Raw genomic sequence first — 20,690 nt, forward strand, 5'->3', positions numbered from 1 at the left:
GGAAAGAGGATCACAATCCACTGAAAACCCAAGTGTGGGTGGAATACCCTGCAGGAGACACGGACAACAGGAATTCAGTGGCAGAAACCTGTTTCTCCTGTGGGTACTGCAGAATGTCGCAGAACTTTGGGATGTGACAAAGCAATAACACCCTGGGGGGGTGCCTTCAGATCCAACTGGTAAATCCTCCCTATAGCACATGCCTGTCAAACTCCTCATCTGCTAAAGAGAAAGCATCCAATGTGGTGCCCCACCAGATGTTGTTGGACTACAGCTACCATCAGTCCCAGCAGGTATGGTCAACAGACAGGGTGATGGGAGTTTTAGTCCACATCTGGAGGGTATTCAATTGCCTAGTAGCCAGGGCCTCCCACTCATGGGGCAAAGTGAGGCAGATTTCCCCAGAAGGCAGGTGTAGTAGCTGCTCCCCCGATGGATCTCCAGCTATGGCACTTTCCACATTGCATAGGAGACTAAGGTTATGCAGTCATGTAGCCAGCAGAAGAGACTTTCTGCACTGTTGAGAAACAGGGCTGAGCTGGGTATGTAGGGGAGATCCACTGGAGAGGGTCATTCTCAAAGGGCAGTCTGCTGTCCAGGGGAAGTGACTACTTCAAGCAGCCACAAGAGAACAGCTATTCACACATCTTTGCAAGATGCAGAACCTAGCAGCACCTCTTGAACTTGTGCATCCTCTTTTCATTGTTTCACCATTATAACCAAACCTCCTTCTCTTGCACACCAAGGAGGTAGGAAGCAGCTGATTAGGCTAACACCCTTGTTTAGGGTGGTTGTTGTTTTAAAGAACTTGATATAATTTTCCATCAATACGTTTATTCTGTATATACAATAAAACACTAAAAAATAATAATCAAAAAATAATAGAATGAGTGGGGATTTTTATTGAGATAATCCCACAGCTGGAAAAATGAAACATCCTAAATTACATTAAGTGACTTCCTTTCCCCTCCCTGCTCCCCCCCAAAAAAAACCCCTAAGAAAAAAAATCTTTACAAATTTACATTTTTTTACAATACAAAAAACTAATAGCTTGTTGCATATAAATATTACATTTGGTCTGCCAACGTCAAGTGGCATCAAAAATCCCTGAAGCATTTCATTTTAAAGGGACCTGAGATAGCAGATGTAAAGATATGAACATAGAGCACCCTCTGAAAACAAGATGAAAGCAAAACAGTATTAGTTTAAACCAATTTGTGTGCACCTTTTTTCTGCAGGGGTGTTAACTGTGAAGTACTTTACACTGTCAAGAACACAATATACAGGCATTAAGAGCTTTTAGATGACACTAAGATTCCATGTGTCTGAAGCTCAGTTGTAAAGAGTAATATTCCTCAACAAAACCTGCTGTGAAGCTTTAACGAAAAGGCAAAATAGGCCAGAAACACACACACACACACACACACATATATATCTGTCTTGGAAATGGAAACATGCTTTCTGAATACCACTTAATTGTTAAAAAAGAAAAAGAAAGAAGTCTTGGCATGAGCTTGCCGATCAGCCTGGCAAAGGTTAAGACTACAGGTGTAAGAGTGTGTGTGTGTGTGTGTGTGTGTGTGTTTGGGGGGAGGAACAGACATATACTATAATCAAATACTGACAGCCACATTTCAAGCACTCCTACTCTCTTGCACACCACCTTGGGGAAGGAGGGAGGGGAAATAAGGAGGGCATGAAGTACAATCTTATAAAGACTGAGGCCTACTATTCTTAGTGTATACTTTAAATATTTGGATGGAGAATGCCAAAATGGTATGGCGGGTATGCAGCAGGATTATTATAAAGTACCCATTTTGTTTAAAAACACAGTCTGCTAATTACATACCCACATCCATGCATATACATGTATTCATAAAGCACCATCTGATATAATACTATAGGTTAAGGCTGTGACAGCGATTCTGCTGGAAAATAAGAGCACAATCCAGCAGAGAACTTTTCTGCGCTTGCTCATTTAAAATAAAGAGGCTGTGCAAGGCAAACCTTATGAGCACTTCCTGTTCATTTTAACGGGCTTGCACAAGAGCTGATAAACATGCAGGGATCTGTAACACATGTATTTTGTTGTGGGCCAACGTCTGATATACTGAGCTATACATGTCAAAGTGTTGTTCTGTGTTTGAAGGGTCTTTAAAAAATGCTAGAAACATTGCAGATTGATAATCACCATTGTGAAATTCTTTAAAAAATGTAAACATCTGATATACGGTAGTAATATTGGGGGGGGGGGGGAGATTCCTTGTAAATGTAGCCATTTAGAATACATCATTTTAAAGAACATAATGAAAACACCTAAGAGATTTCTAATAGAGCACAGTTAGGTGTTGAACAGTGCATTCTTCCCATAAATATTTAATTGTTCTGATAAATAGAAAAGTTATTATATTTTGTAGCATACATTACACTAACTTTGCAATAGAGAGAACTGCTTGCATTCAGTGTGTAAGTTAAGGTTGGTGAAATGTTCTTAGACTAAATCTAGTTTATCCTGCTTTGTGCCAATACATGATCTGCTGTGTTAGGTGAAGATAAATTACTCAGCTTAACCTTAGCCATGACCAACAGCTTTGTATGGTTTGGCTTAATGCTAAGAAATATTCTGCAACCAAGGGGTCCAAGGCTGCCAAACAACAGAAGCAACATATGGTAGAGAATTAAGTTCCCTCCACAAAATGCAGTAACACCTTAGGCTTTGATCGTGGGGGGGGGGGGTATTGCTATTTTAGAATTTAAAGATTACACGTGGAATGAGAAGGAATAGGTTTACTTGAACAAGAAATCAACGTGGTATGTGGGAACTTGAAGTCCTATTACTTTTGTTACTTTACTTTTGAAGTCCTATTACCTTTTGTTCCTATTACTAACAAATAAATTGAAACTAGAAACTAGAAAATGATAGAATGCAAAAAAATACCTCACAAACCCTTTGCTTCTTAATGGCAGATGAGAGACTTAAAATTCAGTTGATATAACCATTTAAGATGTTGCCCAAAATTCAAAAGTTCAGGAAAGCATTAAATGCATTTCAGATAAAAGATTTCAGTATTGGTCTTGACTGGAACAGAAAGGTTTCATATATCTTATGTAAAAATCCAAAGTTCTAACTCATCTTAAGCAGGGAGGTTGAACCTGAAATCTTTGAAAATAGGTGTTCTGCATTTCCACATATACCATGCTGGTTATTGCTAAAGATGATTGGTTACTGTTCTGTTTAGAATACCACTTCCAAAATGCATGTGGCAAATTGTGAAGGCAGCCTCAGGCAAGCACTGAACAGCCTACAGTCAGGCATGATGGGCAATTCAGATAAAATGGAGCAATTGTGTTTCACTGCAACAAAGTTTTCTGCAGTGAAACATAATCTAGTTTTGAATTTGAATGGCCAATTTACAGGATACAGCTTTGGCCTCCTTGCAGAATCCCTTAAAGCAATTCTGCTCAGCTGTTCAGTAGAATCCAGCACCATTTCCTTTCTAAATACTGTTCCTTTGGGAGGTTTATTGGTGAGCATAATTTGGCATAAATACAATGAAGATATTCAGTTACTGCCAGTTAGAATAACTGGGAGCAATACCAAGACACATAATGAGTTCACAGGACAAGATCCTAAGGCTTGCAGTAAGAAACAAACAAAATTGTAGACAGACCATTACACTGATTTAGTATGGCATTCTCTGGATTTTTCAAATCCCAAGCTTTTACAGTGAAAGTTTTTTTGTGGTGTCACACAAATCATGGGGAAGGCCAAGCCTCCACATCTCCAAGAAGCTGCCTTCCATTGAGTGCATCTGATCTCACTGAGGCTGCCAACAGCCTAGTGGGTTGATGTCCAGAAATTGAACATGTGGAGCATCCACAGGGCAAGTGGTACAAAGGAACCAACAGCACCTGAAAGGAACAGGGAAAGGTGCAAGGAAAATAAAAATGGGGTAGAATGAAGTAGGGCCTTGGCAGTCCAAATCCGAGAGGTCCTGAGAGTTGTCTACCGAAGAATGGGTCCAATTTTGTTATTTCCAAGCCAATATTGCTACAGAGTCCTATACAATTTTAACTTTGGAAAGTAAACCCTGTCCAAATTAATTGCGTTTCAGGGTGGCCCACATCACCTGATTGATATCCTCAAACAACAGATGAATGGGTACAATAAGGAATCCTCAGTTGATAACTATCCCAACCACCAAACTAAATAAAACACCACCAGGTTATTCCTCAACATGCACAAGAAACCTCCATTTCCTTTAGAATAGATGTTCTGTTGTTGCAGCACTATTGTAGCCTGGTTTCCTGACAGTAATGAACACATATCCTAAAAATACTTTCATCCTAGAAAAGTATTCTTGCTTTCCTATCATCTTCACAGTACATAATTAGTCCTAAATAAAAGAGAACACTGAAGGCATTTCTCCCAAATTGTAATTGTTGTTTCAAAGAAGCACACACCGCTCCTTAGGGCATAGGTCTCCACAGTAAATACCTGTAAACAAGTGAATACCTTCTCTGGGGACAGGATTTCAGTTCTTTAAAATAACACTATTTGTCCCCATTGTGGTTACAAGCAACCATGGTGACAGTATAGCCGGTCTATATAGTATAGCAGGAGATATGCTTGAGGTTTCCTTTTAAGCACACACCTGTCTCGTAGATCTGAAATACTACACTGAACAAAAGGATTCTATACTTGCACATCCTGAGGCACAGCCTGCACACTCTCAGAAGCAAACATGGAGCTCTTGTATTAAAGGATGCTCCAAGAACACTTCCAGGCTTTCATGGGGAGAAAGGATCTGAATCAGGACAACTGTGTGCCATACCTGACTCCTGGATTTGTATCCACTGTGTATATAAATAAACGCTTGGTTTCTATATCACATAACTCAATAACATAATTCTTCTATTTTTGCCCTAATTGGCAAATGCCTTCCCATTTGACTGTTTTTAAAATCTATTTTTTACACTAGATGATCCACAGCCACTTTCGTATGCATGTGTATATATGGATTTTCTTACACATGTTATATATAAATAATTATACTGTAATTCTGTGGAGATCCAGCAATGTTACTGACCAAGTGTGCCTAGCGAAAGAATTGCTTGCAGGCTAGATAGAAATAATGTTATGAAATTTCACTCATTATTTTATTTGGCTTTCTGTTTCTCTTTCATATGCTGTCAACCCTTCTATTTTATCTCTGGGATGGTGAATTACACAAAATAGAAAAATGAAACTCTTATTCAAGAGAAGGGGGAAAGCACATTTCTGAAATTCACTTGCTACAGTGATGAGGGACAAACATGCTTCCCAAAGCCTAGATTCCCCTTACACTGATGCACTGTTCAACACTGTTACAAGAAGAGCCCTGTGCAAATTATTTCTCAGTATCAAACCAGATGGCATCACACCCAATGAGAAATCCATACATGCCAAAATTCACACACAGATGTTCTGCATTTGTGGAGCTGTGTCCTCTTCAACAGAAGGAGCTGATTAGCACGCACACAAAAAAATAAAAGTGAGCCAATCATGCCCTTCCACCAAAGTGAATGGGGAAGCCGGGGGGAGGGAGAGGGGAGGAGCTCCGTGGCCTGGAGCTCCTTTGCCAATTAGCAATCTCTTAATCAAGGGTGTTATGATTCCCTGCCCCGGGGAAGATTGAGATGGTTGTCCATACTAAGTGAGTCGGCAAAGTTACCATAGCATAAAAAAGTTATGTTGTAGTTGCAAGAATCAAATTAAAGCATGTAAAGCATTGTGAGTATGATTGTCAGGTTGAAACCTGACAAATGGCTATTTTGTCATTTAATGACGGACTGTGCTAATGCCACACAACCTACAGCAATCCCATAAATGAAGAAAAGGAAATGAATTCTAATGTTTCTATTATTTGCAATTCCGGAGGCAGCTAAGCTACTAGAAAATCAGTGGCTGCGAAGAAGAGAAAATATCAAAGCTGATGTTAACACCTTATTGGCAGTCTCAATTAATGCTATAACAATATGAGGGCATCAGAACGAATATAGAAGCAAGTTAACTTTTGCATTTGGCACCTGTGTGTCTAGATATTCATAGTTCTCAAGTATCTCATTGTATAATATTATTAATGCATGCATCTGTTAATGCATGTCAAAAGTTTGCTACGTATTTACAAGGCACCAAGCCCCAACCACCCCTCTTTCTCCCTCTCATTTTTAAAACATGAATTAAGAACCAATGAGAAAAGCATACCGAGATACCCAAGTATGAACATACTTCATGAAAGTTTGGCTTGGAAAGATTGAAATTATTCATATTCTGTGCACAATAGAGAAACTGTAAACATTTTATAGCTGCCTTTAAGATCGGTGAATTGTGCAAAAGTTATTACTGAATGTAAGGAATTCATGGCAGACAATTCAAAATCTCTGTAAGAAGGTGCTGTTTCTATAATGCACAAAACACACAGAACCCAAAAAAGAAAAACAAGGGGAGACATCAAAATCATGATTCCATTGCCACTGTCCTCCTATGACAAACTCAAAGTGTAGTGTGGGAAAGTATTTCTGCAGATATAGAATGAATGGGCAAGGCTTCTTTTGGCCAAGAACATGTGGCAATCAGAAGTCTTTGAACATACATATGGGCAAAATGGAAAAAGCACCACAGAAAAATGTGAGCAGAGTCCCCACACAATTTGCGTTGTAGATTTTCTGGCAAAAATCCCTGCAGTAGAAGGCCTTAGGTCGTCAAACACCATTGTTCACTTCCAGTTTCCCATTTGTCAATAATTCCATCCCATGAGATGGCTGACCCTGGCCTTTTCTGTCATTTTCCGCACCCTGCCTGACCTAGAAGTACCAAGGTTCAGGGGATCCTCAGTGTGCACAAAAGTGTCATTGTCTGAATCGTCATTATATAAAACGGTTCGCCTGCCCTCATTCCTAGTTTTAATCCGAGGCGGCCTACTGAACCGCCCACCAAATGTGTTCTCACTGAAGCGTCCCCCCAAAAGATTCTCAAATTCATCATCGGCAATTCGTGGGCGCTTGGCTCTGGAGGCTCCTCTGGAGGCTCCTCTCCCTCTCCCTCTTCTTCCTCCCCTGCCTCCTCTTCTTCCTCTGCTACAGCCTCTTCCCCTCCGGCTGCCTCGCCCCCCTCTGCTCCACCTACCCCACCGGCCCCATCTCCCTCTCTTTCCTGTCCCTCTACCCTGCCAATTTCTCTGCCCACTGGAGATGTTCCTTCGGATTTTTCTTTTCGGTTTCACTTGCACAGATTTGCTGTAGTCATGGTCTCCATCTATGTAGTCCTGATCTGTTCTAGAGCTTGATTCAGAGTCAGAATCAGAGCCACATCCGCTTTCAGAACTTGAGCTTGATCGTGAATCTCCACTTTCTGAGGAGGATAAGCCTGGCTTTTCTTTTTCTTCTCTCTTCTTCTTTTCACCAATGGGTTCGTCCTCTTCTGATGCACTTGAGAGCTTCCGCTTGACTGTTGCTCGGGGCTCTCTCCCATCACCATTTGTCAAGGGCTTATCAGAAGGCTGATCTACAGAAATTCAAACAAATGTATTTGTCAACGATGCTGCTACAGAGCTAGATCTCAGTTTCCTGGAGAAAACAAAATATTTTTTTCCAGCCTGGAAGAAATTTACTCATAGAACAAGCAGTCTCGTTTCAAAAGTTCTCTGCCTACCAAGATGAAAGTGGATTGTTCATTACACCTGCTCAAAGGTAAGCAATTTTAATCTGAAACAAAGAGTTGGTTTTTAAACAAATACATGATTAAGTGCATTGCTGAATCAAGAGGCAGACGCCTACCCATGAGACTGGTACTGGGCCTCTGCAAGGCTGAGCCCACCACCCAACAGATCACAGGGATATTGCAATGCTAGGGATGCTGAGCCACACTCGCAACAACAACAAATTTATTTACACCCCATCTTTTTTCCCTGACAGGGACTCAAAGTGAGTTATAAAGAACAACCTCCTGCTTCTCCTCCTTTTTATCCTTGATTATGCCTAGCCTACATCCCCTGAAGCCTTCATTTTGTAACCAATAACTAAACACAAGTTTGCTACATAACACCTATCCAATGGACCCTGGAACTGCCCACCAATTCCCTAAGCCAGTCTGTCAGGTATCTCCTGCCAGTCCTCTTCAGATGCAAAAGGGGTACTTGACTGACTCTGAAGCTTATTGGTCAGAAGGAGTCAGGGGTCACTTGCCCAGGAGAGGGGACAGAGACTTTATGAGGCTGAGTTTCACTTGCAGCTTGTTCCCTCCACTGTCAGGAATTTGGCTGGACTTGCTATGAAGATAGATTTTTAACTAAATTAGAACCATTGTATTGTAGTGGCTAGGCTAGGATTAGTTTAGTTTGAAAGCCACAGTACTCTGGCCTATTTTGTATTTTGTTGGACCTTCTGCTTGCTTTTCTTCTATCATTTATTCATAAGAAAGTTTTATAATTTGACCCCCAAAGTGTGTGATTGCCAAACCTCAGGGTTTCAGGATCCCCGTGTGCCTAGATTCTTGAAATTCATGCCACCTGATGTTTAGGATTGGAGTTGTAAGTAACCAGCCTACTCTTCTGAGGTATGGGAGAGACTCAGGAGAGTGTGAGGGCTGCCATTAGACTCAGAGCCACTCACAAGGAAAGTCTGCAAAGTAATTGCTTTAGTGCATCCCAGATCCCCTCCCATCTGGACTGTCAAAGTAAGTGGAAGGGTGGTGGCAGCAACTACTAGTAGTACTGCAGGGTTATTATTGGGCAGTGAAGTGGGTGTGAGAAGCTTCTATTGGGCTTCCCACCCTTCACCACACTCCTAAACATGTGTGCTAGCTAATCAGTTTGTGGAAGCCAGGAAAATGACATCTCTGCAAAGAGAGGATTAAAATAAAAAAGCTCAAAATTGCACAGCTGTTACAGACCACCACGGACCTTTCTAATGGTTTATTAGAGTGAGCAGGAAACTGACCCACTACCCTAAACTAGCCCCCACCTGCCTGCCTGCCTGCCTGCCTACTTTACAACCATCAGACAACGGTGGCCCTGGCTGTCAGCCCCTTCTCCTTTATCTCAGCACTGTCTTGTAGAACTCAGCAGAGAGGAGGATGGGGACAAATATAATTAACTGAGACAACTTGTTATAGGCTCTGGCTCCACCTGCTGCTGGCTTCCCTGCCTTCTACCAAAGCAGTCCCTGCCTTCTACCCAAGCAGTCCCATTAAGCACAACCACCACTGTATTTATGTTAAAAATACCACACTTTGGGAGCTGGCCCATTAGGAATGTGCTTCCTCCCAGAGAGAACTCTGCCACATTGTTGCCCTGTGACTAGAGAAGGGATAGCACAGGGTGATCTGGTGCACAATCTAACAGTACATTTGCTTCACAAAACACAAGAATCAGAATCACCCTGTAACCAAATAAAACCCTTGACCAGTGGTTTTCAACCTGTGTGCCATGGTTGTGTCACTTGATTGTCAGAGGTGCCACAGGCAACACTGGCCTCTGTCCCTCTTTCCTTCCGTTCCTCTTCTGATGCCCTCTCACATCCTTGCTTCCCAAAGGTTTGCACAGCTGTTTTTCTCAGCAGCCGTAACTGCAAGCTCCCCAGGTGAATGGTGCCTCTGGGGCTGGCCAGGTGGTCCTTCCCAGGCCCCTGTGAAGCAGTGGGAGGAGGTATGTCTCTTGGGAGTGGGAGTGGGAAACTCAGAGACAAGAGGGGGCAGCTATGACTGCCCATAGGAGTTCCAAGGAAAAGGGAGAAGAGAGGAGGCTGAGGGAACCCTCCACAAGGGAGGGGTGAGGGGCTGCCAGCTCTGCAGGCAAGGGGTGACATAACTGGGCCCCACAGAAATAATGTAGCTGGTCAAGGGAGCTGTGGACCCAAAAAGGTTGAAAACCTCTGACCTAGACACACATACCCAAAAAGAGGGGGGAGAGAGAGGGAGAGGGAAAGATATAGAGAGGGGGCATCTTTATTCCTCCAACTTCTCACCTTGTGTAACTGGTGTGGATTTATTTCTAACTAGCCTATTTTTCCCTGGTTCAGCATCATTTCCGCTATGATTTTGGGTGTTTGAGCCAGATGAAGAAGGATGACTGTCCATCTCTTCAGCAGCAACAGCAGAGCCAGGTGGTTCCTCAGTAGTATCTGAAAATTTAAACATGATGTCACAAGTTTCGCAATGGATGAAAAATGTTAATGAATATGAAAGTAGAAGTATTGTATTCATTTGCTTTAGTGGCATGTGAGTGTGTAGGCGTCAAATCCTTGATGAGTGCATTCAGTGAAATTTCTTTCAGTTATGATTGCACTGCTTAGTGCAATGTTAACAATCATACAAATAATTGGAAGTCACAGAAGACAGATTCCTTAAGACGCCAGGCCTTTACCTGGTGGGAGTCGATTACTGACTTAGGAGAGGCTTCTAGCACACTAACACATTCCTCTAATGTATTAGTGTATCAGGAAACTCGTGACTCTTCAGAATGTGTTTGACTCTCATCACCCCTAGACAGCAAGGCCAATGGTCATATGCATGAATTTACAAACACAAATATACAATTTCCAAATCCCTTAGTAGGGGGATCACATACATTTGGAATGAAAGAAGCAAAGATGGAAGTTGGACAGAAATGGGCAGTAACAGATACTGTGACTTGGTACGTGCTGTTTCATCTACACATTTTTGCATGTAGGCAAACTATGAACATTCCTGAGGATGCTGGGGGGCAGAACAGACTGGAGAAGAGATCTGGCACTCTGTGGCAAAGGGCAAGGTATGCAATATAATTGGGGGGGGGAATGGGGAAATATCAGCATCAAAGGAACATAAAGGGCAGAACACTTTCCTCGGTGATATAGAGATCAATTATAGGGTATGGGTAAGATGGTGTATCCTCTCTGTCTGCCTAGGCCCCTGGGACTCAACCGGTACAGGCAAAAGCAAAGGGTCCTTGTAGTGAAAGCAAGGTGGAAAAGTGGAGTGCAGAAGCGGAAAAGGCAATGAAAGGTTATTGCTTCCAAGTTCACTTACCATGAGATGAAACTGAAGAATTAGTCCTAGTTAAAGGCAGTGAGGTATTCAGGTTTGTTTTAGGCTGCATCGGTTGCTTTTGTTTTCCTTTGGGGCTATAAGCATGACAAAAAACAGAAATGCATTTTCTTAACAATGACCTCTGTGAAGTCTGAAAGGTCAGTTATGTCTACGTTGTGTCTTTCATTGCAACTCAGCATGCTTATAATTATATTGCATTTCCCCCATGAAAATCTGCTTTCACTAATTTTGTTGTGGTACATAAATTGCTGCAGAGGCTGGATGTTGAGGCAGAGTGGATGGTAGTGGCATAAAACAAATGTACTACTAAATTATTATTTATTTAAAACATTTTTTTATAGAATTGTAGAGTTGGAAAGGACCATGAGGGTCATCTAGTCCAACCCTCTGCCAATGCAGGAATCTCAACTAGATCATACAGGACAGATGGCCATCCAACCTCTGCTTAAAACCCTCCAAGGAAGGAGAGTCCACCAGTTATGTTCCACTGTCGAACAGCTGTTACTGTCAAAAAAGTTCTTCCTGATGTTTAGTCAAAATTCCTTTCTTGTAACCTAAATGCCACTGCCCTCCTAAGGAAGCTTACACAACTCTTAAAATGCATGAAAATATAATTACAAGACATGAGCAGCAGTTAAAAATGTTACAGAGTCCAGCATGGCTCGTCCAAAAGCAGACATGAATAAATGTGTTGTCAGAGGGTTTATTTATTTTAAAGGCCAAGGTGATGGCGCTTTATGTATCTCCTCAGAGAGGAGGTTCCAAAAGTGTGGGCTACTACTCAGAAAGCTGTATGCCTAGTAGTCCACACACAGTCCAGTAAGCTCTCACTAAATGAACATCAATGTGAGATCATACATTTAGCAAGTATCAGAATTGTTACCTGGGTGACCTGCTGCTAGAGGAAGAACTGCTGCTGCTCCGCAGTTGTTTCCGGTACCGTAGCCGTGGCCTTCGCCTCTTCTGATATTGCACTGCTGACTTGTATTCAGAAATTATAGTTTTAATATGATTTTCAAATAAGGCAGATAGTCGGAGTGTCATACTGTAGATCTGGTAGGGGAGGAAAAGAGGGGCAGAATGATCACACTTGAGAGTGAATGTCTGTGTAGAAAACCTGCATGATTTAGGCTGAGGAGACCTGGATTCAAATCCCTGCTCAGTAACAAAGTTTGCTGGGCCTCTGGGCCAGTCACCACCTGTCAAAATGGGAGTCACAGTGCATAGCACCCCCAGCCTCCTTGGAGGATGGAAATGATTAAACACTCAGTTGCTCTGTAGAGGTGGCCATCTATTTTAAAAAGTTAAGCAAAACCCCTGTGAATTTAACATAGAGGAGCAATTCTTTAACATAGAGGGTCAGCAATTCTTCAATATTCAACATGAGATGAAGAGTGATGTTTGAAGAGGCAGGCTGTGCAGCAGCTAAAAATGAGGGGTACCAATAGCACTGCTGCTTGTCCAGCCAGTCCCTGCTCTGACAAGTTTCAGGATAGTTGGAGAAGCTCAGAACTTTCATACTCTGCAGCATAAACCTTGGGATTCCCAACCAAGGAGATGAATATGTATTGGATATGGCACGATGGCACATTTATAAAATGGTTGGCAGAGTCAGCCGTCTATCTGCTGGCAGTACAGGGGACAAGTAGGAACTTCTTTTCCACTGATAGCATACATGCTTGAAGGCAGCTGCTTATTGGACAGTTACTATGAAACACATTCACACGATTACATGCACAGCTTGAATCTAGAGCCTCTAGTAATCTTCCTTACATATATTAAAAATATTATTATTAATAATAATCTGCCCTTTAATCTGAAGTTTCAGCAAGGTACACAATGTTTCATTAAAATACAACATATCAAATACAACATAAAACCCATAAAACTGATGACCATCAAAAAGCAGCAATCCAGCAGCGGATGTACTTAAAACTAAGCATAAGAAATTCATATTACATGTGGTTATTACAGTAAGAATGCTTTGTGCAAAATAACAAAGAACAGATCAAACATAAAATTAGGAGAGTGACAATGCGCCTTGTTAAATTATGCTGTTACAGCTAAATGAACTGACAAACCAAACAAAAACAAAGCAAATATTTTAACTATTCATTAACCTTTTATTCGCCTATTGTGCGAAAAAACATAGGAAGCTGCCTTGTAGCATATCAGGCTATTGGTTGATCTAACTGGCAATTCCCTCTTCCCTAGGCCCAGACAGAGAAGTCTTTCCCAGCCAGGCAGTCCAATATCCTCACTGCGTCAAAGTGTGTTGGAGACTAAACCTGCATAGTAAGCATGTGCTCTGTCACTGAATTATGACCCAAACCATCTCTGGGTCTACTCAGGCCGCTGTCTGAGGACTAATGGGGCTACCAATGGTTCCAAAATTATGCACAAGCCACCAGAGAAGAAAGACCAAGGAAGTTGCCTGGTACCCAAGTCAGCTTGTTTGTCACACTAGTTGATTATTTCCTATACCGGTTGAGGGAGTTGGGTATGTTTAGCCTGGATAAGAGGAAACTGAGAGGATATGATGGCCATCTTCAGATATCTAAAGGATTGTGACATGGAAGCCTGTTTTCTCCTGCTCCAAAGGCTTGGACTCTCACCATGTGCATACTATCATGTAACCTGCATTAGGAAGCCTATCAGGGCAACAGTCTTTAGTAAAGACCTGTATTTTGGGACTATTATACTTTATTTGCATGTGTCAGGCTGGAGGCTTGCAGTCATAGGCACCACCACCACTTCTACATCTTACCCTTGATTTCTTATTAGGAGTGTATGCTTTGGAGTTGCAGAATATCAGACGAACATCTTTGTAGAACTCAAGGGGGTTCATGTAATTTCCTACTTCCAAAGTTTCTTTCACAGTGCTGAAGTCCATTGGAGTGTCCACTATATCACGATAATCCTACAAGCAACATTTATATGTGTTAAATGAGTAACATTGCCACATTACAGCGATATGGTTAGATACTTCACTTATTGAAGAATGGCTGCTTACAAAGTTATTTCACAAAAACCAGCTGTAAAACTTAACACTCCACAGACAATAAAACTTAAGGTCTGGATGCACATTAAAAAGGCAGATCGCTTCAAGACATGCATTCTCACTGTTATGATTTCTGAGGTGGAACTATTCTGAAGATACTGCAAGCAAAGAAATAATTATGGAGTGAATGCATTTGCTGCTAGTCCACCTGCCAAATTTCTCAGTGCTCTATAAGCAGGAAGGGAGAAAAGAGAAATATTGTATGGGGGAGGGGAAAGGAAATATTTTTACTATGTGGAATGTCCTTATGGGATATTACAGGAACTGATTTTAAAAAACAACAACAACAATAAACACTAGAGATTTTAGTGCTAAAACTGGCAAAATTGAATTAGCAAACACAAGTACATCAGAGCTTTCCAAACTTTTCATGTTGGTAACACACTTTTTAGACATGCATCATTTTGCGACACGGTAATTCAGTTTTACTAGCAAACCAGAGACTAAACTAACTCCTTTACAGCCCCGGGAGGACTGCAGGGAGTGTTCACATGTTATATCTACACACTGCAGCCAACACACTAACGTGTCACAACACACAGTTTGGAAAGCTCTGTAATACATAGTCATACTTCAAATTAAGTAAGGGGCAGACTATTTACTTTACTGTGCAAGTTGTACAAGCACAGCTTCCAGAAGAAATATAGGATTCAGATCCCAAGAACCTCAGGTTCTTTTCTCTTTTTTGTTTTTTAAAGCAAGCAACCACAGAGTTGGAAGTATGTGAGTAACGCCTAAGAAAACTCTGTGAATACCGAGAACATTGTGGTGCTATTATGGAGGGTAGAGTTTCAGTGCTTCACACAATTCTTTACTCCTCCTTCCTGAACTAAAGAAATGAAAGCAACTTACAGGGTAAGAAAAGAGATCAACAGGTTGTCGGAATGGCTCAGAATCTTCACGTTCATAGATGAGGCTTAATAGCTGTTTGCACTTATCTTTCCAGGCATCAGCACGTGGCTTGGAAGGCTGCTTTTTTATTTGCTGCTTTATCTGAACCTTTTAAAAGGGGAGCAACAGCAACATGTACGTTTTATGACAAAATTCTCCTTCCATCTTGTTTAATTTATACTGATTCAGTTCCAATTTGACAGAGGCAGGTGAAAGGTAACTCAGAGATTCATTCTGTGTTGACAGATATATAGTTTAAAACTCTACATATAACTGGCTCTATACAAACTGGCTGAAGAAAGGTGCTGTCAGACACAGGTCAGTAAGAAAGACACACGCTCCATTTTCAGTGAAGTTAACTCTGCTCCTTCATCATTCAGCCCTTCCTCCCAGGCCTCTCCCTCTGACCTCCCCTCAGTATCCCTCCACTAGTCCCGACTCTGATCCTTCCTTCCCCTTGGAGGTTCCCCACTACTCCTCATCAGCCAGCCTGTCCCTGACAGGTAACTAAGCAGCACTCACAGTTCTTTTCCCAGATGAGGTTCCTGGACCATCCGAATCAGCATACGTTTCTGTCACCTCTTCTTCATTTGCGCTACTCAGGTCTTCAGCTTTCACTTTGTTATACATCTCCAGAATATCTGTGCAACTCTGATCCCTAGAGGATAATATGATTATCAGCATTGGGGCCAACAGAGAGTCACGGACTGCTGGGACTGTAAAAGCAACATCATCCTTGCCCAGACGGATTACAAATTAAGGGCTGATTTGTGTGTAATTGGCATATCATGCTTGCTGAACCCACATGCCAGATACTATGCAACACCACTTTGAGTTTATTAGCAGATGGTCAGATCATGTGGGAAGCAGGGCTTCTTCATGAAAAATTCCCACAGTCTTATCTCTATGGTGGGCAGGACAAAAGTGAAGGAAGAGGTGATGGGAGAAGAAATTATTTGGTAGCATAAAGAAAGGGATGTGCAACAAAGATGCACACAATGCAACTGCTATAGTTCAGGAAACACCTTGCTGATCAGAGAAGTTTTAGGGAAAGTATTTGGAAACTGTGGAGATGGTAGTTGGCAAGAAAAGTGACAGCTCACCCAATGTAGTGAAGTAAGACATCCGTTACTATTTTGGCTGCTTTAACTATAGGACTATCGGGCTCATTGAAAGTCCTAGCGTTATGTTCAATATATCGTACCTCCCACATTAGTGCTGATATTCTCCTGAAAAAGGAAGAGAACAAATTTGTAAAATTAATAAAAACAAAAAGAAATATGTGCCATGCTCATTCTGTAACCTAAAATCATTTTTACACCCACACATCCTGGTCTACATCAGAAATATAGTTAACAGGGGAGAATCTTAGATGCGGCAAGTAAGTTACAACTCTCTTGCAGCATTTTCCTGATTAAGCAAAGCTGGGAGGGAAATTCACTAATACTACAGCAGATACAATTTAGCAAAAGTTAGCAACTTAAAAAAAAAAAAGACAATAGACAGTGGAAAGAAATAATCAATCTGACCTGTAAAATCTGTTTTCAAGTCTTCTCCTTATTGTGGTGAGGTCAGTTGGGTAAGCAACAACAGTGCAATATAGAGGATAGGCACTAAGGTCCACTGGGACAGCAAAAGGGTTGGATATATCTTTAAAAAGGTAGCAAAGAAAGCTGATTAAAGTCCACAAGCTATGCCAGTCAAATGGTGAAACTTAGAAGCATATTATTATATTATATTATATTATATTATATTATATTATATTATATTATTATTAATGCTTTTTAAAAAACCCTGCCCAATAAGGTAATACGATGATCAGTATAGTACTTAAAATTATTGTCGCCCTAACTATGTCATGGAAAGTTCACCACCTTGCAAACTGACAGCAACAGAATGTGTGCAAGAGCATGAGATGAAACCTGTAATGGATGCCCAATTACAATGATACAGTGGTACCTCAGTTTAAGAACAGTCCTGTTTATGAACGATTCAGTTTACGAACTCCGCAAAACCGGAAGTAGTGCCTCCGTTTGCAAACTTTACCTTGGTCTAAGAACAGAATCCGAATGGTGGAAAGGCACCGGAAGTGGGAGGCCTCATTAGGGAAAGTGTGCCTCGGTTTAAGAATGGACTTCTGGAACAGATTAAGTTCGTAAACCGAGGTACCACTGTATATAATTAGGAAGAAGTGTCCATGGTTAGGAAGGGCATGGGCATGGGAAAAGACAGAGACATGCATGTTGGACAGAAAGAATCGGCTAGGGCAGTGAAATGAAAAGCAGGGACCTCAGGGAAGCATGGTGGATGGGGCAGAGGCTCAAGGTAAAGAGAAGGTAAAGAGAGACCAAAGAAGCAAAATTGGATGTTGGTGGGGGAAGAGAAGAAAAACTCTGAATGGAGCATTAAATAAATTATTATTAATAATTGTTGTTGTTACCACCACCTGCCCTTCACCAGAAGGCCCTGCAGTGGGTCACAACAATTTAAAATCCACTATTAAAAATAGCTAAAACTAATTAGTTACAGGAATAGGGTGGGCTCTGAAAACACACATCTTAGGTGTGAAAGGCTAGGGGAGTGTGTCTTCAGCATTTACTGAAAGCTGTACAGTGAAGAAGCCCGAGACTTCTCTGGCTTCTTATACAGCAAAGGGGCCACCACAGAGAATGCCCTGAAAAACAGTACTGCAGTTGCCTAAAGAGAGCCCTGGGAAACAAAGAAGCAGTGGTGCCAAAGTGCATGGGGTTGTGATGGGGACATGAATTTGAACTAAACAGGTAAGAGAGATCTTCAGACACAAGTTCAGTTTGCTAGTATATCTGTTGCTGCACTTAAAAGCTGTATGCAAAGCAGTCAAACTACAGTGGTACCTCTGGTTAAGAACTTAATTTGTTCTGGAGGTCTGTTCTTAACCTGAAACTGTTCTTAACCTGAGGTACCACTTTAGCTAATGGGGCCTCCCACTGGTGCTGTGCCACCGCCACAAGATTTCTGTTCTCATCCTGAAGCAAAGTTCTTAACCCGAAGTACTATTTCTGGGTTAGCGGAGTCTGTAACCTGAAGCGTATGTAACCTGAAGCATCTGTAACCCGAGGTACCACTGTAGTGTGCGCCTGTTGTCAGGTCCTTAATACCAAATAAATGTTTACGTACTTCCTTCTGGATTTCTGTTTACCCAAATCCTAGTTTCATATCAGCTACATGCCTGGAATCACTTATCGCCATAATTTTTCCACTCCAGCTGGTGATTACAAGAGTTCTGAAACTAAGAATAGTGCCCGAGTTGGCTTTCCCCCACTCCCAATACCTTGTCCTCTTGAGGTATGTCTTTTAGTTTGAAAGCATGAGGACAAGAACTGTCTTATCATTGACATCTGCAAGCCACTGCAGGAACATTCTTTAACTGAATTCTTTATCTCACTTTAACTTAAGAGTGAGATAATAATGCTTTAAAATAAGTAAATAGATATGCTAAGGGTGTTGCCATCTGTGTTTGTTGGTCCCTGGCATCATCTCCAAGTCTTCTTTTGAGGTCCACATACCTAAGGATAGAAGTTGATCAATACCGCGAAGAACCCGCACACATTCTTCATCTCGGGAATGGGATCCCCATTCACCTTCCTGTGGTTTGTACAGCAAAGATGCCAGCTCCTCTGTTGTCACAGGAACACCAGCCCCAACCTCCTCCGGATAAGCAGCTACAGAAAACCAGGGTCAGGGGGAGGGAGACAGAGACAGAAAGACATACCCATTAGAGCCTCTGCCACTGTACTTATTCACAAATTATTGATACCCAATGAAGGGGATGGGGGAACATATTTACTTCCTTCTGGAATTGGCTCCATGTCCCAGGGGCTCATCTTTTCTCTTTCATTATTGTCCCAGCTGTTAGAACAAAAATTGTATTTAAAGACTTAAAACATACACAGATCTAGTGCAGAACAGTAGCAGTGGCCAGACAGCAGGATCTCCAAGACCAATTTCAGTGCCCAGAAATATTCATACGGGTGGAAGCAATCATTCAAGTAAGACAGTCATTAAATGTCTTGCAAAATAAAGAAGTCCAAAAGTGGATTATATTGGTGCCTCTAAAGCCTAAGGTTAATAGAACCACCAATAAAAAGGTCCCATCTGTGACTGACAAAGCAGAAGCCATTTGGAGAAAAGCTTCCAAATGAGAACACAATGTTTAAGCATGTTAAGAGGGGAGAAGGTCAGAAACTATAAATTCCCACCACCCTACATAGTTACAGCATAATGATGTAAGAGGTTGTCTTATACCTGGGCCAGACAGCCCCAGATTGGCCAAAATCATCCCACCTAGAGCAACCCATGGCTGTCAAAGGGAAGAGTGGTTAGGCACCAGAGAAGGAGAGGCAGGCAGCCTCTGCCTCACTGGCATACACAGCAAGCAAAAGCTTTGGGCTGTTTATCCCAAGGTCTCTCTTTGCACTAATGGAAACTATTTCTGCTCATGGAGTTAATGGAACCCAATTTTTGTCAATTTTTGTCATCTCTACCTCCTGTGCCATATCCCACACTTTACCAGGAGGTCTCCCAACCCTTAAGAGCAGGTTTTTTGGCGATATGGAAGGCTGTAGGGGGTAGGAGAGATGAGGAAAAACTAGGTGCTCCACCCTGCGTAAACTGGACACAACCTATTGCTTTTTCGTAAGTGCTGTAACTGACTGCTAAGTAGTTGCTAAGCAGTATAATGCTGCTGGCTCTTTGCTGCTGAGATATAATGTTTTAAATGTCTAGTCTTGTTTTGTTGCTGCTAAGTCTGTACTATGATTTTATTTTGTTAGCTGCCTTGTGGATCCTTATGGTTCAAGAGACAGGTACAGATACTGTATGTACATCATTGTATCAATCAGCGAGCATGTTTGCTTAATTCACTTAGAAATACAGGTTACAGAACTCAGCTTTTCTTGCAGTGGTCTTTAAAAAAAAATGCATCAAAGTACACACAGCCCCACTCATAGTCATTCTTACTGAACACTGTAGCACTGGAAGGAACTATCAGGATAATCGGACTGGAATGGTTGTTGACTCTCTACCGTTCCAAACCACCATGCATCATCTATTATGCTGCGGAATCTATCTCCTGCAACAGAAAAAGTTGGAATGAGCCAAGTGATATATGCAGAAAAAGCACAAAAATACTAATAGTGGTGTGCATTTTTTTTAGAGTGTTGTTTCTTTTTTCAGTTTTCTCATTAAAACATATACACTGCAATTGAAATATAGTCATTTACAAAATGTGTAAGATTACATCAAATAACAAACAAAAACTAAAATCAGAAAACATTTCATATGTTTAATATGGAGCTAGCCAACGGTAAGCTAGCACTCACCAATCTGCCAGTTCCTTTCTTTGGCTTCATTGTAAAACTGATGCAGCACAAGGAAATCAATAACATCTGGCATATCATGGTACCTGTGAAACAGAAGTGGAATAGCTCTTCAGAAGGAGGTAGTACAACCACAGACATGGCTTGAAGGTAATTATGATATTGATTCATATGTGTATTAGAAACTTCGTATTAATGTAACATTTTTATATGAAACTGTATTTTTTCAGCATTTTGTTTGTTGCTGCTTCAGTTTTTTGTACATAGCTTAGAGATATTTTTAATATATTAAGCAGTACAGAAATTAAATAAT

The 20,690-nt window shown here is 41.4% G+C and overlaps 1 protein-coding gene across 2 annotated transcripts in view; it reads right to left on the minus strand.

Moving 5' to 3' along the window:
• Positions 1-817: 817 nt before the first annotated feature.
• The window catches only part of BRWD3 (bromodomain and WD repeat domain containing 3), a 73,385-nt gene continuing 53,512 nt past the window's right edge, over positions 818-20,690 (minus strand). For both annotated transcript variants that reach the window (XM_083423337.1, XM_083423338.1), the window contains 13 exons: positions 20,381-20,463; positions 20,019-20,130; positions 18,847-18,908; positions 18,566-18,721; positions 16,550-16,670; positions 16,124-16,249; positions 15,543-15,678; positions 14,982-15,128; positions 13,836-13,988; positions 11,952-12,121; positions 11,048-11,142; positions 10,006-10,161; positions 818-7,546 (listed from right to left, as the gene is read on the minus strand). In XM_083423337.1, coding sequence (XP_083279463.1) covers positions 6,780-7,546; positions 10,006-10,161; positions 11,048-11,142; positions 11,952-12,121; positions 13,836-13,988; positions 14,982-15,128; positions 15,543-15,678; positions 16,124-16,249; positions 16,550-16,670; positions 18,566-18,721; positions 18,847-18,908; positions 20,019-20,130; positions 20,381-20,463 — 2,284 coding nt within the window. In that variant the 3' untranslated portion in view covers positions 818-6,779. The remainder of the gene's footprint in view (positions 7,547-10,005; positions 10,162-11,047; positions 11,143-11,951; positions 12,122-13,835; positions 13,989-14,981; positions 15,129-15,542; positions 15,679-16,123; positions 16,250-16,549; positions 16,671-18,565; positions 18,722-18,846; positions 18,909-20,018; positions 20,131-20,380; positions 20,464-20,690) is intronic.

The sequence above is a fragment of the Podarcis tiliguerta genome (assembly GCF_965153285.1).
Source record: "Podarcis tiliguerta genome assembly, chromosome: Z".
NCBI lineage: Eukaryota > Metazoa > Chordata > Lepidosauria > Squamata > Lacertidae > Podarcis > Podarcis tiliguerta.